Source organism: Leucoraja erinacea, chromosome 2 (assembly GCF_028641065.1).
Source record: "Leucoraja erinacea ecotype New England chromosome 2, Leri_hhj_1, whole genome shotgun sequence".
Classification (NCBI taxonomy): domain Eukaryota; kingdom Metazoa; phylum Chordata; class Chondrichthyes; order Rajiformes; family Rajidae; genus Leucoraja; species Leucoraja erinaceus.
In genome coordinates this window covers 131,917,987-131,938,781 of record NC_073378.1, presented here as the reverse complement: position 1 = coordinate 131,938,781, position 20,795 = coordinate 131,917,987, and the positions used below count along the sequence as shown (strand labels likewise).

The 20,795-nt window shown below is 47.8% G+C and overlaps 1 protein-coding gene across 1 annotated transcript in view; it reads left to right on the top strand.

The window, feature by feature from the left end:
- The first annotated feature begins 741 nt into the window (after window positions 1-741).
- The window catches only part of LOC129706079 (maestro heat-like repeat-containing protein family member 1), a 100,440-nt gene continuing 80,386 nt past the window's right edge, over window positions 742-20,795 (top strand). The window contains 2 exon segments of the mRNA XM_055650055.1: window positions 742-813; window positions 10,448-10,668. Coding sequence (XP_055506030.1) covers window positions 10,530-10,668 — 139 coding nt within the window. The 5' untranslated portion in view covers window positions 742-813; window positions 10,448-10,529.

The following is a 20,795-nucleotide window of genomic DNA, read 5'->3' as shown; positions in this document are numbered from 1 at the left end:
TTTATTAACACGAACTGTTCCCCCGCCAACGTTGATTACACTGCGAGTCGGGTCGGGCCGGGTTACTGAAATGGATGAAAAAAAGGCCCACGTTCCGCTCTGTTGCGTATTGCATTTAGCAGGAGTGGTCTATATTGCTCCGCTATAGGATCCCAGTTTCCCAATGGCCGTTGATGGGAGAACAGAAAATAACATTTTCACAACAGAATATCGACTGAAAATAATGAAAATATTTTCTCACCTTTCTTTTTTATTGGGGAACCTAAAGAGTGACAGGTTGGGTCGTTTAGATTTACGATTAGAACAATTGATAGCAGAACAGTGAGATGAAATTTAGATAAGGACGCCATGACAGTGTGGGGGAAGCCCAATAAATGCCTCGAAAAATGGCGTCGACGATCACACACGTGATACTACGCGTTTTTCGAGGAATGGTCTATCTTGTTCCTCTATAATCTTTGATAGGATCTATGGGGCAGAGGGGAGTTTTGGTCAGTGAAGTTGGTGCTGTCTGAGACAGTCCTGCACTGGGGTGCTTACAGGTGTTAACCTTCGATTCTCCAACATCTGCAGTTCCCTCTTTAACACTGGGGTGCTTACACCTCCGCCCCGCCAGGTGGCGGCAGTGCTCGACCTGCTGCCAGCATCAAAGATGGCGGCGCCCAGCGGGAGCGGCCGCGGAGTGAGCATGCGCGGAGCGGGTGTGGGCGTGGGCGCGGCGCCAGGACACCCCGGGACCGCACACGTGACCCGCCGCTGCAACTCGTGACCCGCGGCAACGACACGTGACCCGGGACCGCATCAACCGAGCAGGTGAGTGTGAGAGGGAGGGAGAGAGGGAGTGAGAGAGAGGGAATGAGGGAGTGAGGAGAGGGAGTGAGGAGAGGGAGTGAGAGAGGGAGTGAGAGAGGGAATGGGGGAGGAAGAGTGGGGAGAGAGAGGGGAGAGAGTGGGAGAGAGAGGGGGAGGGAGGGAGAGGGGAGAGAGAAAGGGGAGGAGAGGAGAGAGAGAGGAGGGGGGGGAGGGAGGGAGAGGAGAGGGGAGGTAGAGGGGGAGAGATAGAGGGTGAAGGGGGAGAGCTAGAGTGAATGAGGGTGGAGGAGGAGGGAGAGTGGAGGGGGGGAGAGGGAAACGGAGGGGGATGAGTCAAGAGGGGAGAGAGAGAGAGGGGAATGAGGGGGAGGAGGGGGGAGAAGGAATGATGGTGAGGAGAGGTCAATGAGGGGTGCGGGGACGAGGGAAGGAGAGAGGGGAGGGGAAGGAGATACGGGGAATGAGAGGAGGGGCAGAGTGATGGATTGAATGAGGAGGGAGGGGTTGAATGAGACTGAGGGGGGTGAGGGACAATGAGGGGGGGAGCAGACTGGTGGTGTGAGGTGGTTGGGCAGGTGGGTGAAGGGGTGAGGTGAATGGGGAGGAGGAAAGTGGAGAAGCGGTGGTGGGAAATGGGAGGTGAGGTAAGATGGGGGGGAAGGGATGGATAAGGATAGGATGAGATGGGGAAGGATGGGATGGAGGGGGAAGAGGGAATGGAGGGAGTGGGAGAGGATATGCTGATAGAATGGAGCGGCTGGGCTTGTATACTCTGGAGTTTAGAAGGATGAGAGGGTATCATATTGAGACGTAAGATTGTTAAGGGTTTGGACACGCTAGAGGCAGTAAACATGTTCCCGATGTTGGGGGAGTCCAGAACCAGGGGCCACAGTTTAAGAATAAGGAGTAAGCCATTTAGAACGGAGATGAGGAAAAACCTTTTCACACTGAGAGTGGTGCTTCTGTGGAATCCTCTGCCTCAGAGGGCGGTGGAGGCCGGTTCTCTAGATACTTTCAAAAAAGAGCTAGATAGGGCATTTAAAGATAGCGGAGTCAGGGGATATGGGGAGAAGGCAGGAACGGGGTACTGATTGGGGATGATCAGCCGTGATCACATTGAATGCTGGTGCTGGCTCGAAGGGCCAGCATGAGACAGCATGAGGGGGAACCAGAAACAGGAGGCGTTGGCTGGGGAGACCAGGAGCAGATATTTAGATAGTGTGAGACAACTCGGATTCTGATGGAGACATGGAGAGAGAGGGAGAGGAACAGATCGTAATAGACACACACGCTCGCACACAGACACACGCTCGCACACAGGTACATGCACGCACACACGCACACACGAATAGCGAAAGGCTTGGATAGAGTGGATGTGGAGAGGATGTTTCCACTAGTGGGAGAGTCGAGGACTAGAGGTCATAGCCTCAGAATTAAAGGACATTCCTTTAGGAGGGAGATGAGGAGGAATTTCTTTAGTCAGAGGGTGGTGATGCTGTGGAATTCTTTGCCACAGACGGCTGTGGAGGCCAAGTCAATGGATATTTTTAAGACAGAGACAGATAGATTTTTGATTCGATCAAGTGTGAGGGGTTATGGGGGCGGAAGGTAGGAGAATGGGGTTAGGAGGGAGAGGTAGATCACAAATTACCTTTTGATACGTGACAATAAACTAACCTAGACTCGAAATGCTGGAGTAAAGGCCCTGTTCCACTTTCACGACCTAATTCACCACCTTTTTTACTCGTGGACATTTTTCATTATGCTAGAAAAACGCCCCGACCTACTTGCATAGGTCGGAGATAGATCTATCTTTTCCTCCTAACCCCATTCTCCTACCTTCAAGTCAAGTCAAGGCAAGTCAAGTCAAGTCAAGTTTATTTGTCACATACACATACGAGATGTGCAGTGAAATGAAAGTGGCAAAGCTCGCGGACTTTTGTGCAAAAGACAAACAACAAAACAACCAAACAAATTATAAACACAATCATAACACACATATTCTTTTACATAATAAATAATGGAAGGAAAAACGTTCTGTTGAGTTAGTCCCTGGTGAGATAGGCGTTTACAGTCCGAATTGCCTCTGGGAAGAAACTCCTTCTCAACCTCTCCGTTCTCACCGCATGGCAACGGAGGCGTTTGCCTGACCGTAGCAGCTGGAACAGTCCGTTCTCCCCATCGCCTCTGACACCCGTACCATTCAAGATTCAATCTCTGCCTTAAAAATATCCACTGACTTGGCCTCCACAGCCTTCTGTGGCAATGAATTTCACAGATTCACCACCCTCTGACTAAAGAAATGTCTCCTCATCTCCTTCATGAAAGAACGTCCTTTAATTCTGAGGCTATGACCTCTATTCGTAGACTCTCCCACTAGTAGAAACATCCTCTCCACATCCACTCTATCCAAGCGGTGTGCCAAGGTACAGTGAAAAGCTTTTTTTGCATGCCAAGCAGCCAGCAGTAAGACTACACAGTGTCCTCCATAATGTTTGGGACAAAGACCCATCATTTATTTATTTGCCTCTGTACTCCACAATTTGAGATTTGTAATAGAAAAAATCACACGTGGTTAAAGTGCACATTGTCAGATTTTCATAAAGGCCATTTTTATACATTTTGGTTTCACCATGTAGAAATTACAGCTGTGTTTATACATAGTCCCCCCGTTTCAGGGCACCATAATGTTTGGGACACAGCAATGTCATGTAAATGGAAGTAGTCATGTTTAGTATTTTGTTGCATATCCTTTGCATGCAATGACTGCTTGAAGTCTGCGATTCATGGACATCACCAGTTGCTGGGTGTCTTCTCTGGTGATGCTCTGCCAGGCCTGTATTGCAGCCATCTTTAGCTTATGCTTGTTTTGGGGGGCTAGTCCCCTTCAGTTTTCACTTCAGCATATAAAATGCATGCTCAATTGGGTTCAGATCAGGTGATTGACTTGGCCACTCAAGGATTGACCATTTTTTAGCTGAAAAACACCTTTGTTGCTTTAGCAGTATGTTTGTGATCATTGTCGCTGTAGAATGAACCGCCGGCCAATGAGTTTTGAGGCATTTGGTTGAACTTGAGCAGATAGGATGTGTCTATACACTTCAGAATTCATTATGCTACTACCATCAGTGAGCCAGTACCTTCAGCAGCCATACATGCCCAGGCCATAACACCCCCACCACAGATGAGGTGGTATGCTTTGGATCTTGGGCAGTTCCTACTCTCCTCCATACTTTGCTCTTGCCATCACTCTGATAAAGGTTAATAGACAATAGGTGCAGGAGTAGGCCATTCGGCCCTTCGAGCCAGCCAGCCATGGCTGATCATCCCCAATCAGTACCCCGTTCCGGCCTTCTCCCCATATTCCCTGACTCCGCTGTCTTAAAGAGCCCTAAGTCTCTCTTGAAAATATCCAGTGAACCGCCCCCTGAGGCAGAGAATTCCACAGTCACACAACTCTGTGCGGAAAAAGTGTTTCCTCATCTCCGTTCTAAATGGCTTGCCCCTTATTCTTAAATTGTGACCCCTGGTTCTGGATTCCCCCAATATCGGGAACACGTTTCCTGCCTCTAGCATGTCGAAACTCTTAATAATCTTATACGTTTCAATAAGATCCCATCTCATCCTAAATTCCAGAGTATACAAGCCCAGCCGCTCCATTCTCTCAGCATATGACAGTCCTGCCATCCCAGGAATTAACCTTGTGAACCTACGCTGCACTCCCTCAATAGCAAGAATGTCCTTCTTCAAATTCGGAGACCAAAACTGCACACAATACTCCAGGTGTGGTCTCACTAGGGCTCTGTACAACTGCAGAAGTACCTCTTTGCTCCTATACTCAACTCCTCTTGTTATGAAGGCCAACATGCCATTCGCTTTCTTCACTACCTGCTGTATCCGCATGCTTACTTTCATTGACTGATGAACAAGGACACCCCCCGTTTGGGCTTTGCAGGGGGTCATGAAGGGGACACAAATATCATATCAATTTGTTGAGCCCATGTTTAGGAACCTAACTAAGGTACATACCACATACAGCATTTTGTTCACGTATGCGCGTACTGGTGCCAAAAAGGTTAAGAACCACTGATCTAAATCATTAATATATATTGTAAATGGCTGTGGTCCCAGCACTGAGCCTTGCGGTACCCCACTACTCACTGCCTGCCATTCTGAAAGGGACCCGTTAATCCCTACTCTTTGTTTCCTGTCTGCCAACCAATTTTCTATCCGTGTCAGCACTCGACCCCCAATACCGTGTGCCCTAATTTTGCCCACTAATCTCCTATGTGGGACCTTATCAATGCTTTCTGAAAGTCCAGGTACACTACATCCACTGGCTCTCCCTTGTCCATTTTCCCAGTTACATCCTCAAAAAATTCCAGAAGATTAGTCAAGCATGATTTTCCCCATCGTAAATCCATGCTGACTCGACCCGATCCTGTTACTGCTATCCAAATGTGCCGCTATTTCATCATTTATAATTGACTCCAGCATCTTCCCCACCACTGATGTCAGGCTAACTGGTCCATAATTCCCTGTTTTATCTCTCCGGCCTTTCTTAAAAAGTGGGATAACATTAGCTACCCTCCAATCCACAGGAACTGATCCTGAATCTATAGAACATTGGAAAATTATCACCAATGTGTCCACGATTTTTAGAGCCACTTCCTTAAGTTCCCTGGGATGCAGACCATCAGGCCCTGGGAATTTATCAGCCTTCAGTCCGATCAGTCTATCCAACACCATTTCCTGCCTAATGTGGATTTCCTTCAGTTCCTCAGTCACCACCGATCCTCTGGCCACTAGTACAGCAGGAAGATTGTTTGTGTCATCCTCAGTGAAGACGGATCCAAAGTACCTGTTCAACTCATCTGCCATTTCCTCATTCCCCATAATAAATTCACCTGTTTCAGTCTTCAAGGGTCCAACTTTGGTCTTAACTATTTTTTTCCTCTTCGCATACCTAAAGAAGCTTTTACTATCCACCTTTATATTCATGGCCAGCTTACCTTCGTACCTCATCTTTTCTCCCCGTATTGTCTTTTTATTTCTCTTCTGTCGCTCTCATCTGTCCACAAGATCTTTTTCCAGAACTGTGGTTGCTCTTGTAAGAACTTCTTGGCAAACTGTAACCTGGCCATCCTATTTTTGCGGCTAACCAGTGGTTTGCATCTTGTATTGTATTGTATTGTATTGTATATCTTTATTGTCATTTCCTGAGTATTCGCATACCCAGAGGAAACAAAAAAACGTTGCTCAACCAGTGTCCATTCAGTGTGCATGAAAAATAAATAGAAATAAAAAAAAATACATGTATCATGAACAAATTTAACATACTAAACATTCAACAGGCGTTCCGACCGGCAGCGGCACAACAGTGGCTCTGCTGCAGTGTGGGGGTTTGTGCGCGATACTTGGCAGGGGGCAAAGTCCATCTTGCAGTGTAGCCTCTGTATTTCTGTTCATGAAGTCCTCTGCGGACAGTGGTCATTGACAAATCCACACCTGACTCCTGAAGAGTGTTTCTGATCTGTGGGACAGGTGTTTGTGGATTTTTCTTTGTTATAGAGAGAATTCTTCTGTCATCAGCTGTGGAGGTCTTCCTTGGCCTGCCAGTCCCTTTGCGATTAGTAACCTCACCAGTGCTCTCTTTCTTATTAATGATGTTCCAAACAGTTGATTTTGGTAAGCCTAAGGTTTGGCTGATGGCTCTAACAGTTTTATTCTTGTTTCTCAGTCTCATAATGGCTTCTTTGACTTTCATTGGCACAACTTTGATCCTCATGTTGATAAACAGCAATAAAAGTTTCCAAAAGTGATGGAAAGACTGGAGGAAAGACTAGGTGCTGAGAGCTCTCTTATACCTGCATTAAGGAGGCATTTAAACACACCTGAGCAATTACAAACACCTGTGAAGCCATGTGTCCCAAACATTATGGTGCCCTGAAATGGGGGGGACTATGTATAAACACAGCTGTAATTTCTACATGGTGAAACCAAAATGTATAAAAATGGCCCCCAAAACAAACATAAGCTAAAGATGGCTGCAATACAGGCCTGGCAGAGCATCACCAGCGAAGACACCCAGCAACTGGTGATGTCCACGTAGCGCAGACTTGTGATTCTTAGGTCTGAATCACAGACAGACAAAAATGCTGGAGAAACTCAGCAGGTGAGGCAGCATCTATGGAGCGAAGGAAATAGGCGACGTTTCTGGCCGAAACCATAGAAACATAGAAAATAGGTGCAGGAGGAGGGAATTCGGCCGTTCGAGCCAGCACCGCCATTCATTGTGATCATGGTTGATCGTCCCCTATCAATAACCCGTGCCTGCCTTCTCCCCATATGCCTTGACTCCACTAGCCCCTAGACCTCCATCTAACTCTCTCTTAAATCCATCCAGTGATTTGGCCTCCGCTGCCCTCTGTGGCAGGGAATTCCATAAATTCACAACTCTCTGGGAGAAATGTTTTTTCTCACCTCAGTCTTAAATGACCCCTTTATTCTAAGAATGTGGCCCCTGGTTCTGGACTCGCCCAACATTAGATTTTTCCTGCATCTAGCTTGTCCAGTCCTTTTATAATTTTACATGTTTCTATAAGAATTCCCCCTCATCCTTCTAAACTCCAGTGAATACAAACCTAGTCCTTTCAATCTTTCCTCATATGACTGTCCCGCCATCCCAGGGATCAATCTGAACCTACGCTGCACTGCCTCAATCACAAGGATGTCCTTCCTCAAATTAGGAGACCAAAACTGTACACAATACACCAGATGTGGTCTCACCAGAGCCCTATACAACTGCAGAAGAAGTGGATAACCTCACATGTTATACTGCATCTGCCAGGCATCTGCCCACTCACTCAACCTGTCCAGGTCACCCTGCAACCTCTTAACATCCTCTTTACAGTTCACATTGCCACCCAGCTTTGTGTCACCCGCAAACTTGCTAGTGTTGCTCCTAATTTCCTCTTCCAAATCATTAATATATATGGTAAACAGTTGCAGCCCTAACACCAAGCCTTGCGGCACCCCACTCGCCACTGCCTGCCATTCTCAAAAGGACCCGTTCACTCCTACTCTTTGCTTCCGGTCTGCCAAACAATTTTCTATCCATGTCAACACCATACCCCCAATACCATGTACTCTAATTTTAGTCACCAGTCTCCCGTGCGGGACCTTATCAAAGGCTTTCTGAAAGTCTAGATACACTACATCCACTCGCACCCCTTCATCCATTTTACTTGTCACATCCTCAGGCATGATTTCCCTTTCATAAATCCATGTTGACTTGGACTAATCCTTTTACTGCTATCCAAATGCCCCATTACCACCTCTTTAATAATTGACTCCAGCATCTTTCCCACCACTGAAGTCAGGCTAACTGGTCTGTAATTCCCCGTTTTCTCTCTCGCTCCTTTCTTGAAAAGTGGGATAACATTAGCTATCCTCCAATCCACAGGAACTGATCCTGAATCTATTGAACATTGGAAAATGATCACCAATGCGTCCACTATTTCTAGAGCCACCTCCCCGAGGACCCTGGGATGCAGACCATCAGGCCCAGGGGATTTATCATCCTTCAGTCCCATTAGCCTACCCAATACTATTTTTCGCCTAATGAAAATTCTTTCAGTTCCTCTACGGCCTTAGATCCTTTGTCCTCCAGTACATCTGGGAGATTGTTTGTGTCTTCCTTAGTGAAGACAGATCCGAAGTACCTATTCAACTCTTCTGCCATTTCCTTGTTGCCCATAATAATTTCACCAGTGTCTGCCTTCAAGGAACCCACATTTGACTTTGCTACACTTTTGTCCCTTAACATATCTAAAGAAGCTTTTACTGTCCTTCTTGATATTCCTGGCCAGCTTCCCTTCGTACTTCATCTTTTCAGCCCGTATTGCCCGTTTTGTTTCCTTCTGTTGTCCTATGAAAGTTTCCCAATCCTCTGGCTTCCAGCTACTCTTTGCTATGCTATACATCTTTTCTTTTAGTTTTATTCTATCCCTAACTTCTCTTGTCAGCCACAGTTGCCTCTTACTCCCCTTAGAATCTTTCTTCCTTTTAGGAATGAAATGATCCTGCATCTTCCGGATTATGCCCAGAAATTCCTGCCATTGCTGTTCCACCGTCATTCCTGCTAGGATCATAAAAACATAGAAACATGGAAAATAGGTGCAGGAGTAGGCCATTCGGCCCTTCGAGCCTGCACCGCCATTCGATATGATCATGGCTGATCATCCAACTCGGTATCCCATCCCTGCCTTCTCTCCATACCCCCTGATCCCTTTAGCCACAAGGGCCACATCTAACTCCCTCTTAAATTTAGCCAATGAACTGGCCTGAACTACCTTCTGTGGCAGAGAATTCCACAGATTCACCACTCTCTGTGTGAAAAGCCTGTCCAACCCCTTACTAAGAATTTTGTGAGTTTCTATAAGATCCCCCCTCAATCTTCTAAATTCTAGCGTGTACAAGCCGAGTTTATCATGTCTTTCTTCATATGAAAGTCCTGCCATCCCAGGAATCAGTCTGGTGAACCTTCTCTGTACTCCCTCTATGGCATGAATGTCTTTCCTCAGATTAGGACACCAAAACTGTATGCAATACTCCAGGTGTTGGCTCACCAAGACCCTGTACAACTGCAGTAGAACCTCTCTGCTCTTATACTCAAATCCTTTTGCTATGAATGCTAACATACCATTTGCATTCTTCACTGCCTGCTGCACCTGCATTCCTACTTTCAATGACTGGTGTACCATGACACCCAGGTCTCGTTGCATCTCCCCTTTTCAGAATCTCTCCAGTCTACCTTGGCCAGCTCCCCTCTCATGCCTTCATAGTCCCCTTTGTTCAACTGCATCACTGACATTTCCGATTTAACGTTCTCCTTCTCAAATTGCAGATTAAAACTAATCATATTATGATCACTACCTCCAAGCAGTTCCTTTACATCGAGTTCTCTTATCATATCTGGTTCATTGGACAACACTAAATCCAGAATTGCCTTTTCTCTGGTCGGCTCCATTACAAGCTGCTCTAAGAATCCATCTCGGAGGCACTCTACAAACTCTCTTTCTTGGGGTCCTGAACCAACCTGATTTTCCCAGACTACCTGCATATTGAAATCCCCCATCACCACAGTGGCATTACCTTTGTTACATGCCAGTTTTAACTCCTGCTGCAACTTACACCCTACAACCAGGCTACTATTTGGGGGTCTGTAGATAACACCAATTAGTGTTTTCTTGCCTTTACAATTCCTCAACTCAATCCACAGTGACTCTACCTCGTCAGTCCCTAAGTCTTCCCTCGCAAGGGACTGAATTCCATCCCTCACCAGCGGAGCTACCCCCCTCCTCTGCCCACATGCCTGTCCTTTCTATAGGATGTATAACCCTGAATATTAAGTTCCCAGGCCCGATCCACCTGCAGCAAATAAATAAATGCTGGGTCTTTGTCCCAAACATTATGGAGGGCCCTGTATATGATTACAGTCAAGCCATTTATAGTGTAATGTCAGGGACAGGTCAGAGCGGTGTGGTCGGAGGGGTTGGGCAGGATATGAGTGCACTGTATCTGTGTGTTTGACTGTGGGAGTGTGAACAATGTGGAGTGCTTCATCTTACAGACGGAAGCTTGTGGAAATGCCCGTGTGTGTGCCCGGCGTGGATGGAGGCGGCATTTGGATGTAGCCTGGGGGAGGAGAGTGCATGCTGGCGAGAGGAAGCATCAAAGGAGGAAGTGCGGAGGGAAGCAGCACCCAGCGGCCGGGGAAAGCATCGGACCAGTATCAGGAAGGAAGCAGGGAGCAGCGATGCGGTGACAGGATGAGCGGCAGCCACACACAAGGTGGGTCGGGGTGACCGTGTCACCAACGGTCGCTCGGCGTGGGAGCAGTGTCGCCGCGCGCACTCGTATTCACGTCTTTTATAAAGTCTACTTTGTTCAGAATGAGAGAATCAAAAAAAAAATTCTCAGTCTCCACATTCAGTTTTTGCGGGATGCATCACAGCACGGTTTGGGAACAGCTCCATCCAAGGCCACAGGAAATTGCAGAGACGTGTAGGAAGCATCTGCAGATGCTGATTGAAACTGAAGGTAGACACAAAAAGCTGGAGTGACTCAGTGGGACAGGCAGCATCTCTGGAGAGAAGGAAGGGGTGGCATCTCGGGTCGAGACCCTTCTTCAGACTCAAGGGCCTGTCCCACTTTCACGACCTAATTCACGACCTCTGCCCAGTTTGCCCTTGACTCGTACTCGCAGCATGGTCATCACGAGGTCGTAGGTAGGTCGTAACGTGTCGTGATGTTAGTCGTGGGTACTCGTGGCATCAAGTAGGTCGGGGCGTTTTTTCAACATGATGAAAAATGTCCACGAGTAAAAAAGGCCGTGAATTAGGTCGTGAAAGTGGGACAGGCCCTTCACATCCTCTATTATGAGGCAACTTGGGATGAATCATGAAGAGGACCCTTGCATCATCTCCAGACTCTCTTAGTGATATGTTGCCATGCGCTATGTGGAGACTTTGAGACGCTAAATACTTTAACTCATCCTCGCATTCCCGCACTGACCTTTCTGTCCTGGGCCGCCTCCACTGTCAGAATGAGGCCCAATGCAAATTGGAGGAACAGCGTCTCATATTTCGCTTGGGCAGCTTACACCCCAGCGGTATGAACATTGACGTCTCTAACTTCAAGTAACCCTTGCTTTCCCTCTCTCTCCATCCCTCCCCCTTCCCAGTTCTCTGACTGGTTTCTGATTAATCACGGTGGTCAAGGTGGCACAGCGGTAGAGTTGCTGCCTTACAGCGAATGCAGCGGCGGAGACCCGGGTTCCATCCCAACTATGGGTGCCGTCTGTACGGAGTTTGTACGTTCTCCCCGTAACCTGCATGTGTTTCCCACACTCCAAAGACGCACAGGTTTGTAGGTTAATTGGCTTGGTAAATGTAAAAATAGTCCCTAGTGTGTGTAGGATAGTGTTAGTGTGCGGGGATCGCTGGTCGGCGCGGACCCAGTGGGCCGAGGGCCTGTTTCCGCACTGTATCTCTTAACTAAAAAACTAAAGAAAACTAATCCTGTCGTCTTGATTAATTTTACTGATTGTCTGCCTCCTTGTCACCTTCCCCTCAGCTACCAATGAACCATTCTACATTCACATACTCTTTGTATCATTCCACATCTAAAGTTTCCCTCTCCCCTGACTCTCAGTCTGAAGAAAGGGTCTCGACCGAAAACGTCACCCATTCCTTCTCTCCAGAGATGCTGCCTGTCCCGCTGTTAATCCAACATTTTGTGTCTATCTTGAGTTTAGATTAGTTTATTGACACAGTGAAGAGCTTTTGTTGCATGCTAACTGGTCAGCAGAAAGACAATACATGATTACAATCGAGCCGTCCACAGTGGAACAGATGCATGATAAAGGGAATAACGTTTAGTGCAAGCTAAAGCCAGTAAAGTCCGATCAAAGATCAACACAAAATACTGTTGTAACAACGGAACAGGCAGCATCTCTGGATAGAAGGAATGGATAACATTTCGGGTTGAGACCATTCTGAAGAAAGGTCTTGACCCGAAATGTCACCCATTCCTTTTATCCAGAGATGCTGCCTGTTCTGCCGAGTTACTCGAGGATTTTGTGTCTATCTTTGGTGTAGACCAGCATCCGCAGTTCCTTCCCACACAAAAGTCTGATCAAAGATAGTACGAGGGTCTCCAAAGAGGTAGATAGTAGTTCAGGACAGCTCTCCAGCACTCTCTGCTCCAAACCACTGCTTGAGGAGGAATGGAATGTGTTGTTAGGTGTGGTTATTTCTGTGGTGTCTGCACACCCTCTCAGCTGCCTTCACTGGGAGTGCAACTGTTGACTATGCTGATGCCCCCCCTCCACCGAGCCGTCTAATCTGATCATCTGTAATCGTGGACCTGGCTGCTCATAAACCTCTCGCACGGATCCTGCCCAGTGGCTCACGCCTCAGCTGCTGAACAGCTGTTGCTAGCGGAATCAAGGGATACGGGGAGAAGGCAGGAACGGGGTACTGATTGTGGATGATCAGCCATGATCACATTGAATGGCGGTGCTGGCTCAAAGGGCCGAGTGGCCTACTCCTTCACCTATTGTCTGTGTTCCTGCATCTTTCCCCTCATCCGTGCACTCATCTCCTGTCCCCAAGTCCCTCAATCCCCCCTTCCCCCTTCCTGTCCGCTTCCGCCAATATCCCTCTTTCCCAGCTTCACCTTTCACTACTCCTCCTCCTAATCTGACACCCTTTAGTCTCGTTTTCACCTCAAGCCTTTGCCACTTACTCCACCCATCTGTCAACACCCCCCCCCTCCCCCCTCCTATATCCACATATCACTTGCCAAGTGTGTAGGAAGGAACTGCAGATGCATGTTCAAATACTCTTTTGCATACCTTAGACTTTATTCCATGGAGCTGCGCAGGAGGATAAGGGATGATCTTACAGAGTTGTATAAAATCATGAGTCTTTTACCCAGGGTGGAGGAACCAAGTGCTGGACAATATGGTTTTAGGTGAGAGGGGCAGGATTTAATAGGGACCTTTTTCACACAGAGGGTGGTGGGTGTATAGAATGAGTTGCCTGAGGATGCAGTAGAGGCTATAACAATATTTAAAAGACATTTGGACAGGTTCGTGGATAGGAAAGATTTCGAGGGAATTGACCCAATGACCCTTGGTCGGTGTGGATGAGTTGGGCCAAAGGACCTGTGGTTTGATTTGAGTACTGGGGATGCTTCTTAGGTAGACAAAAATGCTGGAGAAACTCAGCGGGTCAGGCAGCATCTATGGAGAAAAACGGTGGGTGATGTTTGGGGTCGGGACCCTTCTTTACTCTCCGACACGAAGAAATAAGTGGTCTAGTTCAGTTTTGTTTAGTTTACTGTCACGTGTACCGAGGTGCAGTGTGAAGCTTTTGTTGCGTGCTAACCAGTCAGCGGAAAGACAATACATGATTACCATCGAGCCATTCAGTGTAGAGATACATGCCTGTTGAGTTACTCCAGCTTTTTGTGATACGGCAATACTGTTTAGTGCAAGGTAAAGCCAGTAAAGTCTGATACGTGATAATGGAATAACGTTTAGCGTTCAGTTCAGTCTAGTTTATTGTCACGTGTACGGTGAAAAGCTTTTGTTTGCGTGCTATCAAGTCAGCAGGAAGACGTGTTTCACACATTTCACAGGGCATCACGGTGGCACAGCGGTAGAGTTGCTGCCATACAGCAAATGCAGCGCCGGAGACCCGGGTTCCATCCCGACTACGGGTGCTGTCTGTCTGTACGGAGTTTGTACGTTCTCCCCGTGTGTTTTCTCTGAGATCTTCGGTTTCCTCCCACACTACAAAGACGTGCAGGTTTGTAGGTTAATTGGCTTGGTAAATGTAAAAATTGTCCCTAGTGGGTGTAGCATTGTGTTAATGTGCGGGGATCACTGGTCAGTGCGGACGTGGTGGGCCGAAGGGCCTGTTTCCGCGCTGTATCTCTAAACTAAACTAAACTAAACTAAACTAAAGGTCTACGTTTGACACCCAGGCAGTTGTGTCTCAACATGCCTGACTGGAGCATTCTTTCCCTGCCTGTCTGTGGTTAACTGTAGGCGGTGATTAGTCTGCCTGACAAAGTGCCAATTGTTCACTGCAACAAACAGACCTTTTTCCCAGGATGCTGCCTGGTTTAGGAGGCATTGACTACAAGAAGAGGTTGGAATGGGTGACGTTTCGGGTCGAGACCCTTCTCGACCCGAAATGTCCCCCATTCCTTCTCTCCAGAGATGCTGCCTGTACCGCTGAGTTACTCCAGCATTGTGTGTCTTTAAGTCAGATCAATGGTAGTCCGAGGGTCACCAACGAGGTAGATAGTAGTTCAGCACTGCTCTCTGGTTGTGGTAGGATGATTCAGTTGCCTGATAACAGCTGGGAAGAAACTGGCCCTGAATCTGGTGGTGTGCGTTTTCACACCTATACCTTCTGCTCGATGGGAGAGGGGAGAAGAGGGAGTGGCCAGGGTGCGACTCGTCCGTGATTATGCTGCTGGCCTTGCTGAGTCAGCGTGAGGTGCAGGTGTAGTCCATAGTAGGGAGGTTAGTTTGTGAGTTGGTTTGTTTTTTTCTGTACGTTCCTCTCCCCCCCCCCCCCGTGAAGTGCGTGGGTTTTCTCCGAGATCTCCGGGTTCCTCCCACACTCCAAAGACGTACAGGTATGTAGGTTAATTGTCTTGGTAAATGTAAAAATTGTCCCTAGTGGGTGCAGGTTGGTGTTAGTGTGCAGTGATCGCTGGTCGGTGCAGACACGATGGGCCGAAGGGCCTGGTTCCGCTCTGTATCTCTAAACTAAACTAAAACTATTGTTGTCTTATCTCTGAACTTTGTCCAACCATCTGCCAATCAAGCCAATCAATAACCCGTGCCTGCCTTCTCCCCATATCCCTTGACTCCACTCGCCCCTAGAGCTCTATCTGACTCTCTCTTAAATCCATCCAGTGACTTGGCCTCCACTATCCTCTGTGGCAGGGAATTCCACAAATTCACAACTCTCTGGGTGAAAAGGTTTTTTCTCACCTCAGTCCTAAATGGCTTCCCCTTTATTCTAAGACTGTGGCCCCTGGTTCCGGACTCGCCCAACATGGGGAACATTTCGACACCCATCTTCAGACTGAGAGTCAGGGGAGGGGGAGACAGAGATAAGGAAGGGTAAGATGGGAACACGAAACATCAAAGGGGATGATTATCAAGGAAGATGTAGAATAGATCATTGTTAGCTAGGAGAAGGTGACAACGAAGCATACAGAGATAAAATTTAATCAGTCAGACTGGGCGGAGAACTATGAAGGGGGAGGGATGGAGAGAGGGGGAAAGCAAGGGTAACTTGAAGTTAGAGATGTCAATATTCATCCCACTGGGGTGTAAGCTGCCCAAGCGAAATACGAGGTGCTGTTCCTCCAATTTGTGCTGGGCCTCACTCTGACAATGGAGGAGACCCAGGACAGAAAGGTCAGTGTGGGAATGGGAGGGGGAGTTAAAGTGTTTAGCAACCGGGAGATCAGGTAGGTTTAGGCGGGCTGAGCGGAGGTGTTCAGCGAAACGATCGCCGAGCCTGCGCTTATTACAGTCAGTCTGAAGAAGGGTCCAGTCCTGAAGCATCACCTATCCATGTTGTCCAGAGTTGCTGTTTGACCTGCTGAGTTACTCTGGCACATTTGTCTTATTGTGGTCAATCTCCCCTGCACCTTATCCAGAGCTGCCACATCCTTTCTGTAAAGGGGCGACCAGAATTGCAAACAATACCACAAACCAAAGTGTACTCTATGCCACGATCAATGATAGCAAGCATATCCTATAATAATAATAATAAATTTTATTTATGGGCGCCTTTCAAGAGTCTCAAGGACACCTTACAAAAATTTAGCAGGTCGAGGAAAAACATGTAATGGGAATGAAATAAATAGTAGAGACATGACTAGTACACAAAGTAAATACAGAATTCAATACAAAACACAATATGAGGCAATTAATGCACAGATGAAAAGGGACGGCACGTGGGGCTAAGGATAGGCAGAGGTGAAGAGATGGGTCTTGAGGCGGGACTGGAAGATGGTGAGGGACACGGAATTGTGGATCAGTTGGGGGAGGGAGTTCCAGAGCCTGGGAGCTGCCCTGGAGAAGGCTCTGTCCCCAAAACTGCGGAGGTTGGACTTGTGGATGGAGAGGAGACCGGCTGATGTGGATCTGAGGGACCATGAGGGTTGGTAGGGGGAGAGGAGGTCAGTGAGATATGGGGGGGGGGGGGGCAGATGGTGGAGGGCTTTGTAGGTGCGGATCAGGATTTTGTAGTTGATCCGGTGGGAGATGGGAAGCCAGTGAAGTTGTTTGAGGACTGGAGTGATGTGATGCCAGGATTTGGTGTGGGTGATGAGTCGGGCGGCTGCGTTCTGGACCAGTTGGAGTCAGTTGATGTAGGTGGAGCTGATGCCAAGGAGAAGTGAGTTGCAGTAGTCCAGTCGGGAGGAGATGAAGGCATGGATGAGTCTTTCAGAAGCTGGAGGTGTGAGAGAGGGTCTGAGTTTGGCGATGTTGCGGAGATGAAAGAAGGAGGTTTTAATGACATGGCGGATGTGAGGCTCAAGTGAGAGGGTGGAATCAAAGATCACGCCAAGGTTGCGGGCCTGGGGAGATGGGGAGACAGTGGTGCCGTCGATGGTGAGAGTGGGGTTATTGATTTTGCTGAGTGTGGCTTTGGAGCCTATGAGGAGGAATCCTATGCCTCCCCATAGATCCCAAGGAGGCAGAATAGGTTAATAGCCCGCTGTGAATTGCCTGGTGTGAGTGAGGGGGCAGACTCTGGGGCAGAACAAAATGGCAGCAGTGTAATGGAGTGGTTGGTGTAGACTCTAGAGGCTGAAGGGCCTGTTTCCTACTGTATGAATGACTCACTGACTATATTTAGGGCAGTACGTTAATGTGTGACCAATAGCGAAGGAAGGAATTGCAGATGCTGGTTATTTACACTGAAGATACTAACTCAGCGGGACAGGCCGCATCTCAGGAGAGAAGGAATGGGTGACGTCTCGGGTCGAGACTGACTGACTTCTTCAGACTGAGAGTTAGGGGTGAGAGGGAGACACAGAGATATGGACGGGTATGGCGTGAAAACGAGACATCAAAGGGGACAGGGTTCAAGGAAAATATAGAATAGATAATTATTAGCTAGGGGAAGGTGGCAACGAAGCGTACAAAGATAAAATTGAATTAGGAAGACAGTCAGACTGGCCGGAGAACTAGCCAGTGCACAGCATGGTTAGAAACTAGAGGCAAGTCTTGGAATAATTTGAGGGAAGTGACTACAAAGTATGTTGCCAGAAAATATATGTGGGGGGGGGGGTGGTTTTTGATTCCCCTACTACTGGGTGGCACAGCGGTAGAGTTGCTGCCTTACAGCGAATGCAGCGCCGGAGACCCGGGTTCCATCCTAACTACAGTTGCTGTCTGTACGGAGTTTGCACGTCCCCCCCCTGTGACCTACGTGGGTTTTCTCAGAGATCTCCGGTTTCCCACACTCCAAAGGCGTATGGGCTTGTAGGTGAATTGGCTTGGTAAATGTAAAATCTGTAAAAATCTGTCCCTAATGGGTGTAAGATAGTGTTAGTGTGCGGGGATCGCTGGTCGGCGCGGACCCTGGGCCTGTTTCCGCGCTGTATCTCTAAACTAAACTAGACTCGAGGGCCTGAGCTACAGGGAGAGGTCGGGCAGGCTAGGACTTTATTCCTTGATGCGCTGGAGAATGAGGGGTGATTTTATAGGGGTGTATGAGGGGAATAGATAGGGAGAATCCACACAGTCTTTTACCCAGAGTAGGGGAATCAAGAACCAGAGAGAATAAGTTTAACGTGAGAGTGGAAAGATTTAAAAGAAACCCGTAAAGGCAACTTTGTCACACAGAGGGTGGTGGGTGTATGGAACGAGCTGCCAGAGGAGGTAGTTGAGGCAGGGACAATAATATTTTAAATACATTTGGATAGGAAAGATTTAAAAGGATATGGGCCAGACACAGGCAAATGTGACATTGCTTACACTGGGCAACTCGACTAGTTGGGCCTGTTACTGTGTTGCGTGACTTGTACGACTTTACATTAAAACATGGAGAGATTAGGAAGTTTTGATATTCAAAGCAAGCGAGATATCGTTTTGTACCAGCTACTGAAAGTTAACACAACAGGTGTGGCAGGCAGGCAGGAAGCCAGGAAGACCAATGCTGTATTGACCTACAGAGTCGTACTGCACGGAAACATGGCCATCTTTCACCCACTGTGTGAGAACGATGGCCATCGGATTCTCTGCAGAGAAGAAATGGGTGGCGTTTTGGGTCGAGACCCTTCTCGACCTGAAATGTCTCCCATTTCTTCTCTGCAGAGATGCTGCCTGTCCCGCTGAGTTACTCCAGCATTTTGTGTCTTTAAGTCAGATCAAGGATAGTCCAAGGGTCACCAATGAGGTAGATAGTCGTTCAGCATTGCTCTCTGGTTGTGGTAGGATGATTCAGTTGCCTGATAACAGCTGGGAAGAAACTGTCTCTGAATCTGGAGGTGTGTGTTTTCACACTTCTTGCCCGATGGGAGAGGGGAGAAGAGGGTGGCCAGGGTGCGACTGGTCCTTGATTATGCTGCTGGCCTTGCCGAGGCAGCGTGAGGTGCAGGTGGAGTCCAAAAGAGGCTGGTTTGTGGGATGGGTGTACAATTCTCTGCTTTTTTTCGAGGGCTGGTGTTGATGGGGCGTGTTGGTCGGCGCGCACTGACGGGCCTGTTTCCGTGCTATGTGACTGGATGAAGGGCCAAACACAGGCAAATGTGACATTGCTTACACTGGGCATCTTGGTCGGCATGGACAAATTGGGCTGTGGGGCCTGTTACTGTGTTGTGTGACTCGTATGACTTTACATTAAAACATGGAGAGATTAGGAAGTTTTGATATTCAAAGCAACTGAGATATCGTTTTGTACCAGTCACTGAAAGTTAACATAACAGGTGTGGCAGGCAGGCAGTCAGTCAGGAAGACCAATGCTGTATTGACCTACAGAGTCTTAAAGCGCTTTCTCACGGGGCGACTTGACGCAAGATGTAACCAGAGTGAAGTGGTCGTGGTCTAGCACGATATCACACGATATAACGGGGGGTAGAAAAAGAGTTCCCACGGCACTTGGCATTTCTGTTATTTGTGCGAGTGACTTGTCCGTCTCCCGAGCTTTACCGTTAAATCTTGAATGAACATTGTGAACTGTGAAGTGTCACGTGGCACAAATGATGTCACTTTTTTTTTCACACACTATAAATATCCTCCCTTGGTTGAATTGGCTCATTTGGAGACATGCCTGTACTAATGCCGTAACTTTACTGCAGGAAGATGCCACATTACTTAGGCGATGTTAGTTGCGCCCAAGTTTAAATTTCCAACGTGCGTTTCAGAAGTACCACAGATCCCCACCTTTATAAATTTCTAACTGGCAGTGTTTTCTGTCTCAGGAATTTCAGCCCTTTGTCTATATTTGATGACAGTAACTACAGACAAAGGGCTGAAATTCCAAAGAGACAGAAAACACTGCCGGATAGAAATTTATAAAGGTGGGGATCTGTGGTGCTTGTAAAGAGTCAGCGTAGAATCCTTGATAATCAAAAACTGTCTGAATCAGCAAGTTAGACACAAAATGCTGGAGTAACTCAGTGGGCCAAGCAGCATCTCTGGGGATAAGGAATAGATTCCATTTTTGGTCGGGACCCTTCTTCGGGATGATTGTAGGGGGGAACTGGAAGCAAGAAAAGACCGGGACAAATCAGGGCCAACAACAGATGACCTCAGCAGGGTATTTTGAAGAGGGGTCCCGACCCGAAATGTCGCCTAACCCTTTCCTCCAGAGATGCTGCCTGACCCACTGAGTCACTCCAGCACTTTATGTCTATGTTTGGTTCCCTGATAGGCCAATTGTTGGCTAGGGATAGTGTGATCCCAAGAGGGGACCATCCTTGCAAACCTTGGCCTGGTTAATCAACATTTACTGCATGGGGGAGGGGGGAGGGCAGGAGGGGGTGGGCGGGGGAGAGAGAGAGAGAGAGAGAGAGTAAGTTACCTAAAATTAAATAATTCAATGTTCATAGTGAACACAGACACAAAATGTTGGAGTAACTCAATGGGTCAGGCAACATATCTGGAGAAAATGAACAGGTGGCGTTTGTGTCTATCTTCGGTAAAAACCAGCATCCGCAGTTCCTTCCTGCACAATGGATAGAAACATAGAAATTAGGTGCAGGAGTAGGCCATTCGGCCCTTTGAGCCTGCACCGCCATTCAATATGATCATGGCTGATCATCCGACTCAGTATCCCGTACCTGCCTTCTCTCCATACCCCCTGATCCCCTTAGCCACAAGGGCCACATCTAACTCCCTCTTAAATATAGCCAATGAACTGGCCTCA